General features: G+C 54.2%; 1 protein-coding gene across 3 annotated transcripts in view; it reads right to left on the bottom strand.

Annotated features, from left to right (window-relative positions):
- Positions 1-16521, bottom strand: part of ANXA11 (annexin A11) — a 50452-nt gene that overhangs the window by 4653 nt on the left and 29278 nt on the right. For 2 of the 3 annotated variants that reach the window (XM_017856226.1, XM_017856227.1), the window contains exons 2-14: positions 15511-15573; positions 13534-13649; positions 11732-12124; positions 10005-10092; positions 9664-9758; positions 8873-8986; positions 7538-7628; positions 7019-7098; positions 6834-6890; positions 5435-5528; positions 2607-2702; positions 1454-1512; positions 467-1253 (exon numbers count right to left, since the gene is read on the bottom strand). In XM_017856226.1, the coding sequence (XP_017711715.1) occupies positions 972-1253; positions 1454-1512; positions 2607-2702; positions 5435-5528; positions 6834-6890; positions 7019-7098; positions 7538-7628; positions 8873-8986; positions 9664-9758; positions 10005-10092; positions 11732-12124; positions 13534-13649; positions 15511-15565 (1620 nt within the window). In that variant the 5' untranslated portion in view covers positions 15566-15573 and the 3' untranslated portion in view covers positions 467-971. Of the gene's footprint in view, positions 1-466; positions 1254-1453; positions 1513-2606; positions 2703-5434; positions 5529-6833; positions 6891-7018; positions 7099-7537; positions 7629-8872; positions 8987-9663; positions 9759-10004; positions 10093-11731; positions 12125-13533; positions 13650-15510; positions 15574-16521 lie in introns of those variants that run through there. The other variant, XM_017856228.1, reaches the window with a different exon arrangement.

Genomic DNA, 16521 nt, shown 5'->3' with positions numbered 1-16521 from the left:
TTTTTTTTTTTTTTTTTTTTTTTTTTGAGATGAAGTCTCACTCTGTCACCAAGGCTGGAGTGGAATGGCGTGATCCCGGCTCACTGCAACCTCCGCCTCCCAGGTTCAAACAATTCTCCTGCCACAGCCTCCCAAGTAGCTGGGATTACACGCACGTGTCACCATGCCCAACTAATTTTGTATTTTTAGTAGAGACAGGGTTTTACCATGTTGGTCAGGCTGGTCTCGAACTCCTGACCTCAAGTGATCCACCCACCTCAGTCTCCCAAAGTGCTGGGATTACAGGCGTGAGCCACTGTGCCCAGCCTAGAATTACTAATTCTCTAGCAACAGCTTCATTCATACAGCCAAGGAAACAAAGTAAGCTTCCTGTGATGACATGCCCACCATCATTAAATGCTACTGAGTCTAAGGTGGGAGGATGTGGTCCCCATAGTGCAATTTCAAGGCTCACATGAGTTCAGAATTTGAGTGTTAGACCATGTAGCTGAGAATGTATTTTGTCAGACTGGCTGTGCCGCACAGCAATACAACAGTGGCTAGTGTTTAATAGACACTTGACCTGCACCGCCTCACTCAATACTCACAACATTCCCGGGAAGGAACAATTATTTTCTCATCTTAAAGACAACGGAGCTGGGGTTCAGGGAGGTTTAAGGAAGCTATTCAAGGTCACACAGTTAGCAAGTAGAAAAGCTGGACTCCAAGTGGCGTGACCCCCCACGGCCTTCACTCTGAACAGCCTTACTATGTGGCCTATGCCATAAAGCTGAGTGCAAGTGCTTTGTCAGCGAGTGAGAGCAGAGCTCCACAGAGCCTTTGGGACATGAGTTCTCACTGACAGATCAAGGAATCACAGGGTGGTTGGGACGCTGAAGGTCGTGGTCAAGGTTGAGGAGGTCCTGAGTGTTCTCTGATGCTGCTAGGGGATGCAAGGTGGGGGCGACAGCAAGGTCATGACCCACCTGCCCTCAGAAGTTTAGGGGCAATGGGATGAGCAAGTCTGAGGTCCTTAAACAAGATGCCCACACACAGCACAGAGGCCAAGCATACGGCCACTCCAAGGAGGGAGGTTCCACAGGTGACTGGATGCCAAAAGGGAGCCCAGTCTGCCTGCAGCAGTGCCATACCGAGATGTCATGGTACAGCGACTTGCCGTACATCCGCTTATACTCCGATCTGATGTCCAGGAGGTCGGTCTCACTGCGAGACACCATGATGCGAATCAGGGTCCGGTCCTTTGTTCCTGCCCCCTAAAGAGAGTCCCCCCAAGAGCATGAGCACCAGGCCTCCTCACCTTCCCACCCGCCCTGGGCCCTCCAGTCCCCTCCCTACCCAAGTCCTCAGAACTCTCGGCTGAGATTTGGCTCTCCCCAGGCCTTCTACCCTCAGCCCTTGGACCTAGGCACAGGCGGGGCTAAGGTATCGCAACCTGCACATGGAAGTTACATACCCTCATGGCTTTGTTGAGCCTCTCCGCAAAGAAGGCTGGGGTGTTCTTGAGACATTTCACTAGAAGAGAGAAACTCAGCATAACCAGATCTGCAGAAAATTCTCAGCCCAAGCAGGGCATGGAGTCTACAAGTGTCCTCTTAGAGGCCCAAATATCAAATCCATCACCGCATCCATCTTTTCTCCTCTTCCTTCTGTTCCAGGCTCAACTATCCCATGATCTTGGCTCCAGCTCTTTGGAACAGAAACACGCAGAGTCTGGACACTAACCCACCCTCTTTCCTGGCAACCACCGTGATGAAAGGACCAAGAGTCAGAGAGGCAGGGGTCTTAGTGGGGCGAGGAGCTGCACAGGGAAGCAATGCAGATGGTGACGAGGAACTGCGCTGCTGCTCAGGCAGGAGGGGCAGACTGGAGAGGCCATGACCCTCATGGAGAAACCGTGGCCAAGTGGAATGCGCATCTCCCTAGGCTCCCCAGGCCACGAGACCTACTGTGGGGGGCAGGCAGGGAAATGAGGATTTTTCATCTCTCCCATCCAGAAAACTCCAAAAAAAAGCATAATGAAAAAAGGGGCAGACTGATTTTCCCAGGTGAGTAGAAAGAGGGGTTGTGAGGGCCTCAGGGCGGGGACTTAACTCTGCACAGTGGAAGGGACCTGGAGCCCACCGGGCCCTGCTAGAGAACACAGGCAATGTAAGAGGCACACTACCATCCCGGAGCCAAGCCAGCTTTCCTCAGCATGGGCCTGTTTCACTGTTGCAAATAAAAATCTTTCCACGTGTTTCCATCACAAACATCTGACAACTGCCTGCAGGGATGTATTTTTAGAGGAAACTTGGCAGGATATGAGTCATACTCCTCCGGGAGAGCAGCTGGATGCCCTCCCACTAATACCCACACTGCAGTTCCCTTCTCCAGAGCTGCACCACAAACACACACAAGACACCTCCGGGACAGCTAGGGGTTCAACTGCACAGGGACCCGGGAAGCGGCATGACTTCCCAGCATCTGGACACTCTGGGCTGAGTGATCTTGGATCCTGTGGTCCTTTCATCATGATGTCACCCATCAGCTGGAGGACAGGCGAGCAGTCTGAACACTTATGACACGTTAGCCCCTGGATGGTGGGCAGGCAAACCCGAGACACTTACCCACGGCCAGCATGCCCTGCTCCAGGTCCCCGGACATCTCGCGGCAGATGCTCTTCTCAATGTCCCGGCCTGTCATTCTCTGGTACTCATTGAAAACTAGGGGGATGACAGAGGCTTATTTTATGAACTGAAATGTGTCTCCTCAAAGTTCATATGTGGAAGTGTCAACTCTCAGGACTTCAGAATACAACCGTAGTTGGAGATAAGATTTTTAAAGAGGTAATTAAGTTAAAACATGCTGCTAGGGTGTACCCTAATCCAATCCACCTGGTCTCCTTAGAATAAGAGATTAGGACACACAGAGACCTCAGGGATGTGCACATGCAGAGGGAAGACCCTTTGAGCACACTGATTGCCACAAAGAGGCCACGGGAGAAACCAGCACCCCACTCTAGGACATCCGGCCTTCAGAACTGCAACAAAATGAACGTCTGTTGCTTAAGCCACCCAGTCTGTGGTATTTTGTCATGGCAGCATGAGCAGACTAACAGAGGACTCACATGAGGTGGCCTCTGCCCCCAAATCCCCCGCCTCCCACTCTGCTCCCACACCCTGCACGTCCCCAGGTCTACCTAGCTCTCAAGGAAGCCAGAGACTTCGTCACAAGTCACACACACCACCTGATGTCCCTCCCTGTGTGGTCCCTTTCTCAGGACTGCCAATCTACTTAAGCAAACCGCACCTTAATACCCCTCCAGGGCCCACTCCCACGCACCCCAACATAGTGTCCCCTCTTCTCAAATCCCCCACACCTGCAGTCTCACCCATTCCTTGGCTTTATTCATGCATCCATCTGTCTTCCTCAGCCTGCCTGGGAGCTGAGGCCCAGCCTGCCCCAGCCAGTCTGGCTTTTTCTGCCCACTCCTGCCAGCCCAGCTCGATCTAGGACACGCTAAGCACCCATGGGAGTGGACGGCTGGCTCCTAGAGAGGCAGGCAGCATGATGGAAACCTGGGTCCTGACTCCAGCTCTGACCCAGGACATAAAACTCTCCTTCCCCAGCCTGAGTCTCAGCTTCCATTTGCATATTAAAGTCGTGATTTCTGCTCTATGTGTATCTGTCTCAATATCTTTTTCAAATCAGCTACTCTTTTCTCCTAAGTAATGTTTGTGAAGCTATGGGCTTGATGCACTACTTACATGTTCTGTACTCATTAAAAGAAATAATGATTAAGATGAAAAAGCATTCACTCAGGCTCCATTACAGGATAGTGCAGAGGTTAAAAAGTGTGCCCTGGGGTCGGGTAGCCTGGGTTCAAATCCCAGCTCAGCTGTTACTGGCTGTGCACCCCTACTTCCTTACCACCCTGTGCCTGCTTCCACAGCTGCAAATGGGGAGAGCTACAGCGCCTGTTGTGTGCAGCACAGAGCGGCCGCTGGGTTTTCACCCTCACTGCCCACTGGAGCAGCCCTGGCCACAGCCCACCAGTTGCTCAGTGTGGTCACCATCCTCAGTCCTTGCCTGCCACCTCACACTGGCCTCTAGGACCCCCTTCCTCTGGGTCCTCCTACCTCCCTAGCTGCTCCTTCTTAGTCTCCTCACACCGGTGAGCTCCCCAGTCTCCCTCCCGAGGGGACCTCCTGCAGTCCCAGAGCCTCAGATACCTTCGACTACCCACAGCTCCCTTACCTTTCACGTCCAGGCCAGATCTCTTCTGACCTCCACACTCAGCAACCCAGCAGCCTCCCTGCAGCTCCACCCTGCAGGCATCTAAAGCCAGCTCCACCTACAGCTCCCCTGTCTCAGTTGAGGGCCATTCTCCCACTGCTTGGCCTAAAGAAACCCTGTGTAATCCTCAACCCCTCTCTCTCCCACACACCACGTGTCCAATTCATCAGCAAACACGGCCAGAACCTGACACCTCCTCACCACAAGCCCCTACCACCACCGTTCCTTCCCTGGGTCCCTGTAGCAGCCTCCCGACCGGCTTCGCTGCTTGGCCTTGCACCCTTCACTCCATTCTCTGCACCACAGCCAGGGATTCTGCATAGCCTTCTCTGCTCAGGGCCCTCCATTGGCTTCCTGTTTTGCTCAGGATAAATACCCAACTCCGGGAAGTCATCAGCAGGGCCCTCTCACGTCTCTGCCCTCACCTTCCACTCCTCTCGCTCACTCCACTGCTCCACATGGTCCCCCTTCACTGTTCTCAGTCGTGCTGGGAGCCCCAGGCAGGTCTCTGCCCCTGCATCTCCTTTAGGTTTTTAAATCAAATGTCCTGACCTCAGTGGGGACTGGCCCAAGAACCTCCCGGTGGACCCTACCATCACTCCCTACCTGTTTCCGGCTGTTTTCCTCTACAGGATTTACCATCTGATACAGATTTTATTTCATTGTTGTTTACTGTCTGTCTCCCCAGATGAGAAGGTGCAGCCCATGGAACACAGACTCTGCAGTGCCCTGCCCCGCACCGTGGCCCCACGCCTGCTCCACCACCTGACGGACTGACCCATAGGGAAGTGAGATTTACATCTGTTGAATGAATGAGTAAATGAATGGCACCCAGTATTATTGCTATCACTGCTTCTTATGCCAGGCTTTGGAAAACACTGGATTGGGTGCTCCTGAAGGACTCTCCCAACTCTGACATTCCACATTCCCACGTACGAAGACACCAGGTTTCTACACCGGTGGAACCTCCAGAACTGGATGTTTGCCAGAACTCAGGAAACCCTCTGACAGTGTCTTTTAAATCCCCACCAGGGGGCTCTTTTGAGGAGGCGAAAGCCCCATGCAGGGAGGAACCGCCAAGTGTTCCCATAGCTTTGTTTCCCCACAATCCCGACTGCCCTCAACTAACTGGCCTCAGAGGGACCCTGGCCTGCCTTACCTGCCACCAGGTGGGCCCGGCTCCGGGAGCACAGAACTGCATTGAACTTGGACTCGTCTGTTCCCAGGCGGTTCTCCCCGGCCGCATACAGTTCCTGGAGAGAGAGGAAGATGTACATGCGGCACAGGCCACACCCAGACCCCAGGCCCAGGTCACCCAGGAGAGCCTGGTAAACTTCTGAAGGTTTGAGCCTAAAGTGTTTGCCAATTTGCAACCTTTGAACTAGATGGCCTCTAAAGTGCCTGCTAGGCCTCACGTAGCAGCCCTGAAAAAGAGCAGAAAGCAGCAACAGGGGTTGAGATCCCACAGGTCAAGTTGAGGCCAAAGCAGGTCTGGACTGATAAGGCAGAGCACGAGACAATCTTTGCCCCGCTGAAACTCGCACACAAAACTCTCACTGGAGCAAAAGCCAGAGCCCTGAGCCCCAGGGGTGTCCAGCTCTGACTCCCAGAATGGGAATGGATGTCACCAGCCACAGAGACACTGAATAAGGCAGACCCCTGCAGGAGCAGCAGGGCAGAGACCAGGGCAGAGGCAGGTGCTAACTGGGCACGGAGGACAGAGCCAGGGCTTTAGGCCCTTGTCCGGGCTCTGCCTCTAGCTTTCAGTTAGAACAGTGCTCAACTTTTTTGAGCCTCAGTTTCCTCACCTGGAAAGCAAAAGGACCAGTCCAGAGGAGTAGCTCTCCTCCAGTCCTAACAAGGGGGCATGCCTTGGGGTCTCATTCCAAACCCACAGATGATAGAGATAATTAGACCACTGGCAGCTCCTGGTGAATGCCCTGCCATGGATGACAAGGGCAGTGAAGGGGGACGGAGAGGTATGGCTAACTCTACCCCATCAGGAAGTCATGGCTCTGCCCTGCCGTAATACTATGGTTGAAATTCATTAGTGGGAAACCCAAACTTCTCGAGAGAGTAGCTCAGATGCCTGGACTTTGCTTGGACTTTTCCCCTTTTGTCTGCAACTCACAAGGTGGACAAGGACAGAATTCTAAGGCTGCTCAACTAATGTGGCAGCTGGTTTCTAGGCTCAAACCCTCACAAAACTAATAGGTAAGTGTAAATTCTGCCCCTTTGCAAACAATGGTATGTGCAACTAAACATGGGGAAAGTACGCAGTCGCACGAAATCCCACATCCAAAACCGTGATCTATCAACTGCTGAAATACAATTATCTCACATGTTCCTTCCCATAGGTGGGGAAGGTGAAGCCCAGGAGGTCAGATGACCTGCTCTAGGTCATACGAGTCGAGCAGTTCAGCACGTCTGAAACTCGCGGCATCTGCAACCCACTGCTTATCTATTGTTCTTTCCACCCTAGGGCGCCTCTCTCAGGAAGCAAGAAAGCGGGGTACACCCTGCTTTAGGAAGTCCAGGGGCTTGGCCATCACACTCACCTGGGCATCTCTCTGGGCGAGGGACATGTCCACATTTGTGCTTTCATCACGGTTTCCCTGAAAGGAAGCAGGTGTATGATCAAGCCCACTCCTTCCCCATTTCTTTTCCCTTTCCTCATTGCTGGGATCCCATCTCTTTGACTTCCATGGCTTGGGGGCCCTGAGCCCTGTCATGGGAAAAGTACCTGAGAGAGAGAGATGAGGAGCCGCTGGAAGTGCCCTGATGTGTCGCTTCGAATGGCCTCTTCCAGGGTCTTTTTGAATTCTGAAAGGGAGAAGCAAGGAAGGTCTACCCTGTAGCTCTGTTTATGGAGCTGCCCATTGCAAAACACTACCAACAGTGGGTAGTGGGGAGAATAAGGCTGGAGGTCTCAGCTCGGGCTCGAGAGACCAAATAGCCCACATGGCCCTCCAGGGATATACAAGCCTGCGACCTCCAGGCTGACCTGGGCTCTAGTCAGCCTTGGCCCAAACCACATCCAGGTTTCCCCTGGCGCTCCCTTACTTTAGTCATTTGCACCATGTATAAACAGAAGGAAGGGCTGGGTCTTGGGTCAAAGCCCAGTGTGTTGGGGGTGGCAGAAGATAGGTTGATAAGAAGGCCAGGAAGGAGTAAGAGGCCCTAGGAGAGAGTGAGGCCATAGCCCTGAGAGCACAGGGATCTGTAGAGGGCAGAGGGCAGAGGGCAGAGGGAGTGGCGTCACCTGCTTTGTAGGCTCTGTTTAATTCTCGGATGTGCTCATTGCTGCGGGAAGCGAGGATCTCAATCAGGCAGGCTTCATCAGTGCCAGCCCCCTGCAGGGGCAGAGAATACAACCAACCATGCGCTTGTTACAGCAGCCTCACCAGCACCCGGGAAGGAGAGTGGGGGCCATGCTGCTGCACGGACCCCAGGGCCAAACCCTAGCAACAGAGGCCCCTGACACACAGACATACCCTCCGGCTACTCCCAGGCTTAAGGGAGTCAGCTCCTCTCCACAGCCCGGGCAAGCACACTGACAGTGGCAGTGGTGATGAGTAGGGTTCACACAAAGGGCACTCCCATGGATCAGAAAACTGAGCATCAGAGAGGGGTACTGGCTGGTCCAAGGCCACACAGTAAATGGTTGGGTTACACACAGGCCTGCGGGACCATACTGCCTGCCCTCGCCCACGGGGTGCACATAGAGCTTCGTGACTGCGCTGCCTGCCCTTGCCTGCAGGGTGCACACAGAGCTTCGGGACTGTGCTGCCTGCCCTCACCCACGGGGTGCACATAGAGCTTCGGGACTGTGCTGCCTGCCCTTGCCCGTGGGGTGCACACAGAGCTGTGCGACTGCACAGAATGGACAGGATCCGCCCCTCAGTCAAAACCCACAGGACTGGAGGAAACAGTGGGCCCAAGTTGGGCCCGTCAGAACCTGTCCCTGTTTGGAGACCCTGCTGGTTTCTTCTGGAGCTGGGTCTCATAGGTACGTGGAGAGTGGTCGACAGGCACCCCTCCCCAACCCCGCATGAAGCAGCCATGGCAGGAGAAGCACAGAAACTGACAGAAGAGCAGGGGCTCAGGAGAGGCAGAGACTAGAGAGACATCTGGCCTGGCCCTCTCCATGCCAGGCACTTGGCTTTACCCACATAACTGATTTTCCACCTTTGTTCTTCTTAAACCGAAGTGTGTTTCTGTCATTTGCTAGTAACAGAGTCCTAAAGAATGGGAACGATACCAACCATGGCCTCCTACCCCTCTTCTTACCACAGACTTGCCACCTTCAAACCCTAGCTCCACCATTTCTTTAAGATGGAGAGAGACCAGATGGAGAGAGACCTAAGGCTCCCTGATGATGATGGGTGCATCACTTGCCTCTTGGGGAAAGCACAGGGAATTCCCTTTTCTACAGCATGTGGATTCTAACCCAGGAAGGCCTGGGAGCCATACTAATAACAGCACCTAATGAGTGGGCTAGAACACAGCACACTGTCCAGGCCTCCTTCTGGGCTGTGTGTCCACATGCATGAATGCATGAAAACACACACACACACACACACACGCACGTACACACCTTGATGGCTTCCTTTATCTCATATACGTCAAAGAGGACTGGGGTCTTCATCAGAGCCAAGATTGTCTTCTCAAAGTTTCCTGACAGTTCAGATTTCAGATCTTTGATCAAATCCTGATTGGATATTCAAACAAACAAACAAACAAAGTCTATTTTAAAAATCCACAGGAGGTGACTACTAAGAGCCATATCCCAGATTCGAGGAGCAGCGGACATCCCCCAGGGGCCCGAGAGAAAAGCCTGCTCTCAGGCCTGCCCCAAACCTCCCGAATCAGAGACCACATTTTACCAAGATGCCCAGGGGATTGGTGACACATTGAAGTGTGAGAAGCACTGGGCTAGAACATGAATCTAATCAATATTTACCCAGTTTTTACCTTTCTAAGATTCAAAACCCCAGAAGTTCAAAATGCGCTCATACATGCCCCTCGTACTTGGGCAGTGCTCACAGCCTTTCCCTGCAAAGCTCTTACATCAGCTAAACCCCCCAGGGTGGTCATAAAGAGGGCAGGGGAAGGAAAATGATGTGGCCACAACCTTAGTGAGATGTGGCAGAGCAAGGGCTAGAACCCAGGGCTAGATGTCTGGAGCCTCTCAGCAAACCTTGGCACCCTGTGGCATCCTTCACCTCCCAACGATGTCACCCGCTGGGTGGGCAGAAGGAAATGCCCTCCTGCTCCTTACTGTCCATTTGGGAGACCCGGGCCCACCCAAGGAAAAGCAGGGGTGAGCAGGGCTGTGCTGAGCTCAGGACACGCCTCGCTGTCCCACGCCCCCACCCCGCAGCTCACCTTGCCGTAAGCTGTCTTGAAGGAAAGGAGGATCTGCTGCCGCTGCTTGTTGGAGCGACTCCCCAGGCAGTCAATGATGGCCTGCTCATCAGTCCCTGGAGGAAGAGGCAGCAGGGGTGGGTCAGGTAGTGGTCATGAGATGCTCTGCAGCTGAGACTTCCCTGGCCTGGGTGCCTCAACTGTTCTGGGCATGCCAGCCGCAATCCCACATCCATCCTCTCTTTTATTACCACTGGGGCCAGGTCTGCGTCCCCCAGCTACCCTAGCCCACAGAGCCACTGTGAAACTGCCTGGGGAATAGGGGGCAGGGGGTAGGATTTGAGCCACCCAGGGTCTCTTACCAAAGCCTTTCATGGCCTTCCGCAGGACCTCGGCATCTCGCAGGGGGTCAAAGCCAGGAGCATCAGCGATGGTGCCTCGGCTTCCAAACTACTCGGACAAACAGTCACAGGTAAGATGATATGCATGCCACCTTCCCCGATTCAAGACTGCTCCACCCCTAGACTCTGGGAACAGCCCTTTCTCTAAGAGTTGGAGTATCTAAAGGAACCCACAGTCAACAACGCAGAGGACTCTACGCCAAGTCTGCCTAACTTGACTGTTATCTGGCCTTGTGTTCTAGTACTGAAGCTTTTCCCTGGCTCCAGTGGCTGGGAGCCCACCTATAGCAGAAACCTGACGCTGTAAATCTGCCCAGTGCCCAGGTCCTCCAGGGCTGGGGCTCAGGCTCCTGATGAAGGGCAGGCCTCAGGAGCAGGGGCTGTGGCCTCTCTCATAGATGACTGATCTCCACAGCACGTGAGCACACGTGGGTACTCCTAACTGGGCTGGCTAGCCCATGTGGACCCTCCAGCGGATGCAGGTATTCAGACTCCACAATTGTGCATGGCAGCCTGACGACCTCTTGATCTAGCACTGGTTCCCTGGCACTGTTCTCTAGACTAGCACCTGCCGGACTTCCTCCAGACCCTGACAGCTACACAACCCAGCAAATCTGAACTTTCCAGGTTATACTGTCTCCCAGTGGATTGTCTTCCTAGGAGCTGGTACAAACTGGTTATAATACAATTATGGGGGCAGCTCAGGGAAAAAATAAGGGAGGGAGGCTGGAGGATGGCACAGGGGTGGGGGAACGTGTGGGTATGGAAGGGAAGGAGGAAAGGAGACCCTCTGTCTAAAAATAGTCATCAAGCACATACCACTACCCCTGTGCTGGCTGGTTGGGCCATATAACCATGACAATGAATTCTAGGCTCTGCAAACATGAACTGTTCTCCAAAATGAGCCAAGATCAACCCTGGAGGAACTGCCAACATTTTCCCTATCCAAAGGGAATTTTAAGAATCCTCCAAAACCTGTCTGTAGGGGGTGCATATCAAGGGGACTGAAGACGCTATTGGGTACAAAGCCTTAAGACAGGTGGCCTGGGCAGTTCTTACAAAACACACAGCCCAGGCAGTGAATGACACAGAGGAATAAGGAGTACTCGCCAGGAGCGTTCTGACCCAACTCGCAGGTGGAGCGTCTCATCACACTGGGAGAAACAGGGCAGCTCCCTTGGGCCTTAAGCAACACAACCCAGAGGTGGGGAGTCTGCAAGAAGGTGCCGCTCTTTGTTTTTCTGTTTCTCATTGTTGTTGTTGTTTGTTTGTTTGTTTGTTTTAAAGACAGGGTCTTACTCTGTTGCCTAGGCTGGAGTGCAGTGGCATGATCCCGGCTCACTGCAACCTCTGTCTCCTGGGCTCAGATGATCCTCCCACCTCAGCCTCCTGAGTAGCTGGGCCTACAGGCACACACCACCATGCCTAGCTAATTTTTTTCTATTTTTAGTAGAGACAGGGTTTCACCATTTTGCCCAGATTGGTCTTGAACTCCTGGGCTCAAGCAATCTGCCCACCTCAGCTTCCCAAAGTGCTGGGATTACAGGCATGAGCCACTGTACCCGGCCGACACTCTTTGTTAAAACAAGAAGTTGCAGCTGGAGGCCTGCGCCTTTCCATGTCTCCCCATCTACTGGGCCATGTGTCTCCAGTCTTTGGGGCCCAGGAGGCAGTGGGCTGACACTCACCTGGGTTGGGGGCACAGCGGGGGTGATGGTCCCAGACCCTGGGTATCCTGGGTAGCTCGGCACTGGCTGCTGCTGCTGCCCAGGGAGTGGCACTGGAGGCTGACCGGGGTAGGTCACTGGTGGTTGCCCAGGGTAGGCCCCTGGGGGCTGCTGTCCAGGGGGTGGCATGGGCTGGCCTGGCACAGGGGCCCCTGGGTATGGCGGATATGAGGGCATCCCAGAGGATGGGTTTCCTCCTGGGGGTGGATACATCCCATAGGGAGGAACAGGCTGCTGGGCAGAGGGGGGCTGCCCGAACCCCCCAGGGGGCACTGGTGGGTAGCCAGCCCCAGGGGCCCCAGGGTACAGGTTGGGCATGTTGGCTCCTCCAAACGTTCCAGACATGTTGGCCGCCTGCAAGGACACAAAGCAGAGCATGAGGCCAACGGGCCCCATTGCACTCTGTCCCTCCACGCTTTTTCACATCTAAGCCAAGTCAGTCCTCACAGCGTCTCCGCTTGTGGAACATGAAGTACCGTTATACCTATTTCACAGACCACAGAATGACTTCACTTGCTCAAAGCTACACAGCCAGTAAACCGTGCGGCTGGATGCAAACCAGAGATCCTCACCCCCTTCTGCAGGGGAAATGCCTTCCCTCTCCACATGGCTGCTCCTCCCATCCCAGACCACCTGGGTGAAGGTTAAGAGCTCACTGCCCAAGAAGGCATGTGGGTCCCATACTCAGGGTTGGGGGCACCCCCATCACATCAGCCTGCTACCCACAGACACCTCTGGCAGGCATGTTCAAGTGAATCTGCACTCACCAGGAATAAAAGCCTAAGTCCTTAGGATGAATAGCCTCCTACACCCTGCAAGAGGTGGACCCCCAGACTTCATTTCTCATCTCATCCCCTTGCCCTTCCACTTTAGCCACACTGGCCTCTCCTCCCTGTCCCCAAGCACCTCAGGCCCCCTGGCACCTCAGGGCACTGGCATTCCCTAGACATCCATACAGCACTTCCTTCCCCTGCTGCAGGTCTTTGCTCACACATCCTCTTTTCAGCCAGACCCACCTTACTGCCAACTTAAAATCATTATCCCTCCATCACCCCACCCCCACTCCTGACCCCTTTACCCTGCTCATCTTGTTCCCATGGCACCTACGCTTCCAATAACATCACATTGTTGACTTAAGTTACTGCTTGTCTTTTCCCCATAGATGATAAATGCAGCACGGCTGAGATTTTTGTTTATTTTATTCACATATCCCCAGTGCCTAGAACTGGGCCTGGCACAAATTAGGGTGTGTACTGGTTGCATAATTTCCTCTAAGCATACGTTTGTTTTCAAATCATAAAATGTATTATTTTAAAAGCAAAACAACAAATTTAAAAAGTAGCATGTCTGCCCAAGACACCTGCCACACACCCACCCAGGCCTACCCACAAGAGCCCTCCATATGTACACACACGCACACGCAGGTACATGGATGTGGATACTCATATATAGCACGTGCATGCACACTCATGCACATACCCTCACCACCCTCCCGACCCTAACCCCGCAGGGCTAAAAGGGACCTGTGAGATCATCTGGTCCCCCCACTCATTTTACAGATGGGAAAAGTGAGACCCAGACAGGGGCAGAGAGCAGGTGGCAGAAGCCTGATGAAAACCCTGTTCTGAGGTACAGCTCAATACACTACACACCACAGCAACACACACATAGACAATTCTGGAGCCCCAGAGGCCAGCAGCTTTGATTCCTCTGGCCACGCAGGTGTGGCCCTGGGGCCGCCTCAGCAGGAAGGCTGGACTCACCATTCCCGAGAGGTAGTCCTGGTTGAATTGTCCCGCATAGCTGGCCACGTTATCCAGCCCAATGGGAGGCATGCTGGGCGGAGGAGGGTAGGCAGCACCTCCCCAGGGACCACCACCTGAAAGCAACATCAAGCCATTTAGCCCCTACCAGTCCCCCCACCACACGGGGAAAGGCAGAGATGCGAGCTCCCAGGTGGTCAGGAACGGAGGCCCAGTAGAGCCTCGAGCCTCAGGACACCACAGACCACATGAAAACACCAGGGGGAAAGTTTACCCCTAGTCCACTGGCAGAGGAGGGGACACCTTCCCCTCTTCCCAGGGAGGAAGGTGGAGTTCCCCAATCACTCCCAAGACCCTCTGTGGGGTATTAAGGAGGTTGGGAAAGCCCAGTCAGGCTCTGCCCTTCCGAGTACACCATCATGGAGCAGGAGGACAGACAAAGACAGACTGTTGTGGGACACCACGCTGAGCCCATGTCAGAGGTGACCATAGGGAGCTCTGAGATTTCAGTAATGTGAAGGCATTGGCGGGAAGGGCTTTGGCTGTTGGCTATTACAAGTCTGTAAAAGGCAGGGAGAAGCAGGATAAGAGGCTGGAGGCAGACGGGGCTGGGTCACGGTAAACACAGACACCAGTCCACAAACAGAGGTGAAAAGCCCACTCTGAAACCAGCAGGACCGGTATGTGCCCTGGGGCAAGGCTTTCACCCTCCTTAGGCTTGTTTCCTCAGCTGACAAATGGGCTAATAGCGAGTGTATGCCTAGACTGCTGTGACGAAGACTGAGTTAACGCCTGCAGGGCGCTGGGTGCCCAATGGGCATTCGACATCACCATGGGGCCTCTAGCCTGTTAGATGCTTTCCTGTCCATGGCAGCTTCGGATCGGCTCTTCATCTCCAGGGCTCCAGATCCTCCAGGAAGAACCTTCCCTAAATCTCCTGCCTCCTTCTCTGTTGCTACTCAGAGGCTGTTCAGCTGTGCTAGCAAAGGTGGCCGTGGCAGGATTTCTACTACAGAGAGGGAACCGAGGCCAGTGCCAGCCAACCTGGGATGGGCTTGTTCAGAGGGCAGTGGCCCAGTTCAGCCCCTAACGTGCTCTGGGACAGCAGCTGAGCCACCTCTCGATCTGAGTTTGTTCTTCACCTGCTGAATGGGAGGGAAGGTAAATGGCCTGCAGGTCAGTGGTGCTCAAACCACAGGACCTCAGCTCCAGAGAAATGAATGATGCCTGGGGGTCCCCTGGGGCGAGGGGCAGCAGCTCAGGCACCCTCAGGATGACCAGCCTTGGAATGGCCCTTTTCTCCCCTTGGTCCCATGAGCCCTCATATTTCCTTTCCCATAGTGGGGACCAAATCTCATTTGAGGACCAAAAGGGGCCAGGGCCAGAGAAGATGACTTCTCCATGTGACTACCCACAGCTCCTGCAGAAAACAGGGAATGAGTGACCTTTGACCCTTAGCATCTGCCTCCACTTCCTCTCTTGGCAAGGGGGATCTTGTTGCTGCAAACCCATACACCTTGAGCAGAGGGTAGGAGAGGTGGCAAGGGGCAACCATCACCTAGGAATGCTTTGGAGGGCACCACATCAGAGGCTCTGCCTGCCTATCTCATCAGTATCCAGGACCACCTAATGAGGGAGAAATCCTTGAAGCAATTTTGCAGAGAAGAAAACTGAGTCTCAGAGTGACAGCATTTGCCTACTGTTACTAGAGAGTAAGGCAAGACACCCAGCCCTAGGCCTGGGCCAGGGCTTTCTGGAGCCAGTTTCAAACCCAGGCCTCCCATGGCCTCAGCCTCAATGCTCTTCTCCAGCCCCTGCCCCTGCTGGCTGTCCCTCTGCTCCTGTTGTCCTCTCCTCCCCTGCTGGGCTGGGCTGTGAAGGGAGGAGGGGAGGGAGGAAACTACTGTTCTCCCCTCTCCACTCCCAGCCACTGTACAGAGGCAGCATTCACTCTCCTCCCCCCCCAGACCCTCTTACCTGGTGCAGCTGGTGGGTAGCCGCCTGGGGGCGGGGGATAGCCAGGGTAACTCATGGTTAGATCTGGAAGAGAAGAGGAAAGCACATTCAGGCTCTGTCTGGGAGCCCCTGCTGGCCTGTGGGAGCCAGCTTCTCAAGAGGGGAGCTACCTCCACAACCGGGACCCTGCAGGAGAAGCTGCTGTATCTGCCCTGCTTGTCGCAGCCCAGTTCACTGCCCCCTGCTGGCGCCTCCAGCTAGAAACAGTACCCACCAGCATGCTGCCTGACTTCTGGGCCAGGGCCACACCCCTGGCCCCACCCACAGCGACAGGATTCACTGCCCACCAGGCTGTTCCCTTGAAAGTCCCTCTCACTGAAGCTTTGCTCCTGCCTCTGCTGGCAAGGGTGCAGTGTGCCTCTGGGTCTGTTCTCCCACCTCAGAGCTAGAGACGCACTGCCTCATTCTCAGGGCTCCAAGTCTGTCTATTTGTCTTCCTGTGTCCTTATTGCCATCCCTCCAGCAACAGAAGTCAGAGGCCCCTGTCTCTCTTCATTCTCCAACCTCTGGTTTATCAGGCAAGGGGACCTGGTAAGGTATGGAATCATCGTTCCTAGAAGCAAAAAGGGCCCTCAGGAGGTTCATCTGATGCAGGGTGAAGAACCAGGGCAAATGAGGCAGCACCACCCTATTTCTGCAGCAGAGGCTGCTAAGAGAAATAAGTGATTTGCAGATCTGTCAGTAAGGGAAGAAGAGAGGCCTGGACAGGTGCGAGGTGAGACACCTGCTCTCATGAAGTGCCTCTGAACATGGATCCCTTGGCAATGTCCCATTCCAGTTAAATTGCAAGGAGGGACACCAGCCACATTGTGCAACCTGCCTGCTCTTGCTAATAGCAGCTCCTGCTGCAGTTTGCAGAGACACCCAGTGGCAGGCAGGCATGTGAGGAAACCTGCAGCCTCCCTCAACAATCACACCTGCTCGTCTCAGGTACATGGTTTCTTTTTACACTCCGGGTCTCACGCTGCAATG

This window comes from Rhinopithecus bieti, unplaced genomic scaffold, assembly GCF_001698545.2.
Source record: "Rhinopithecus bieti isolate Rb0 unplaced genomic scaffold, ASM169854v2 scaffold_43555, whole genome shotgun sequence".
Classification (NCBI taxonomy): domain Eukaryota; kingdom Metazoa; phylum Chordata; class Mammalia; order Primates; family Cercopithecidae; genus Rhinopithecus; species Rhinopithecus bieti.
The sequence above is the reverse complement of the archived record's forward strand: the minus strand, read 5'-3'. Positions and strand labels throughout refer to the sequence as shown.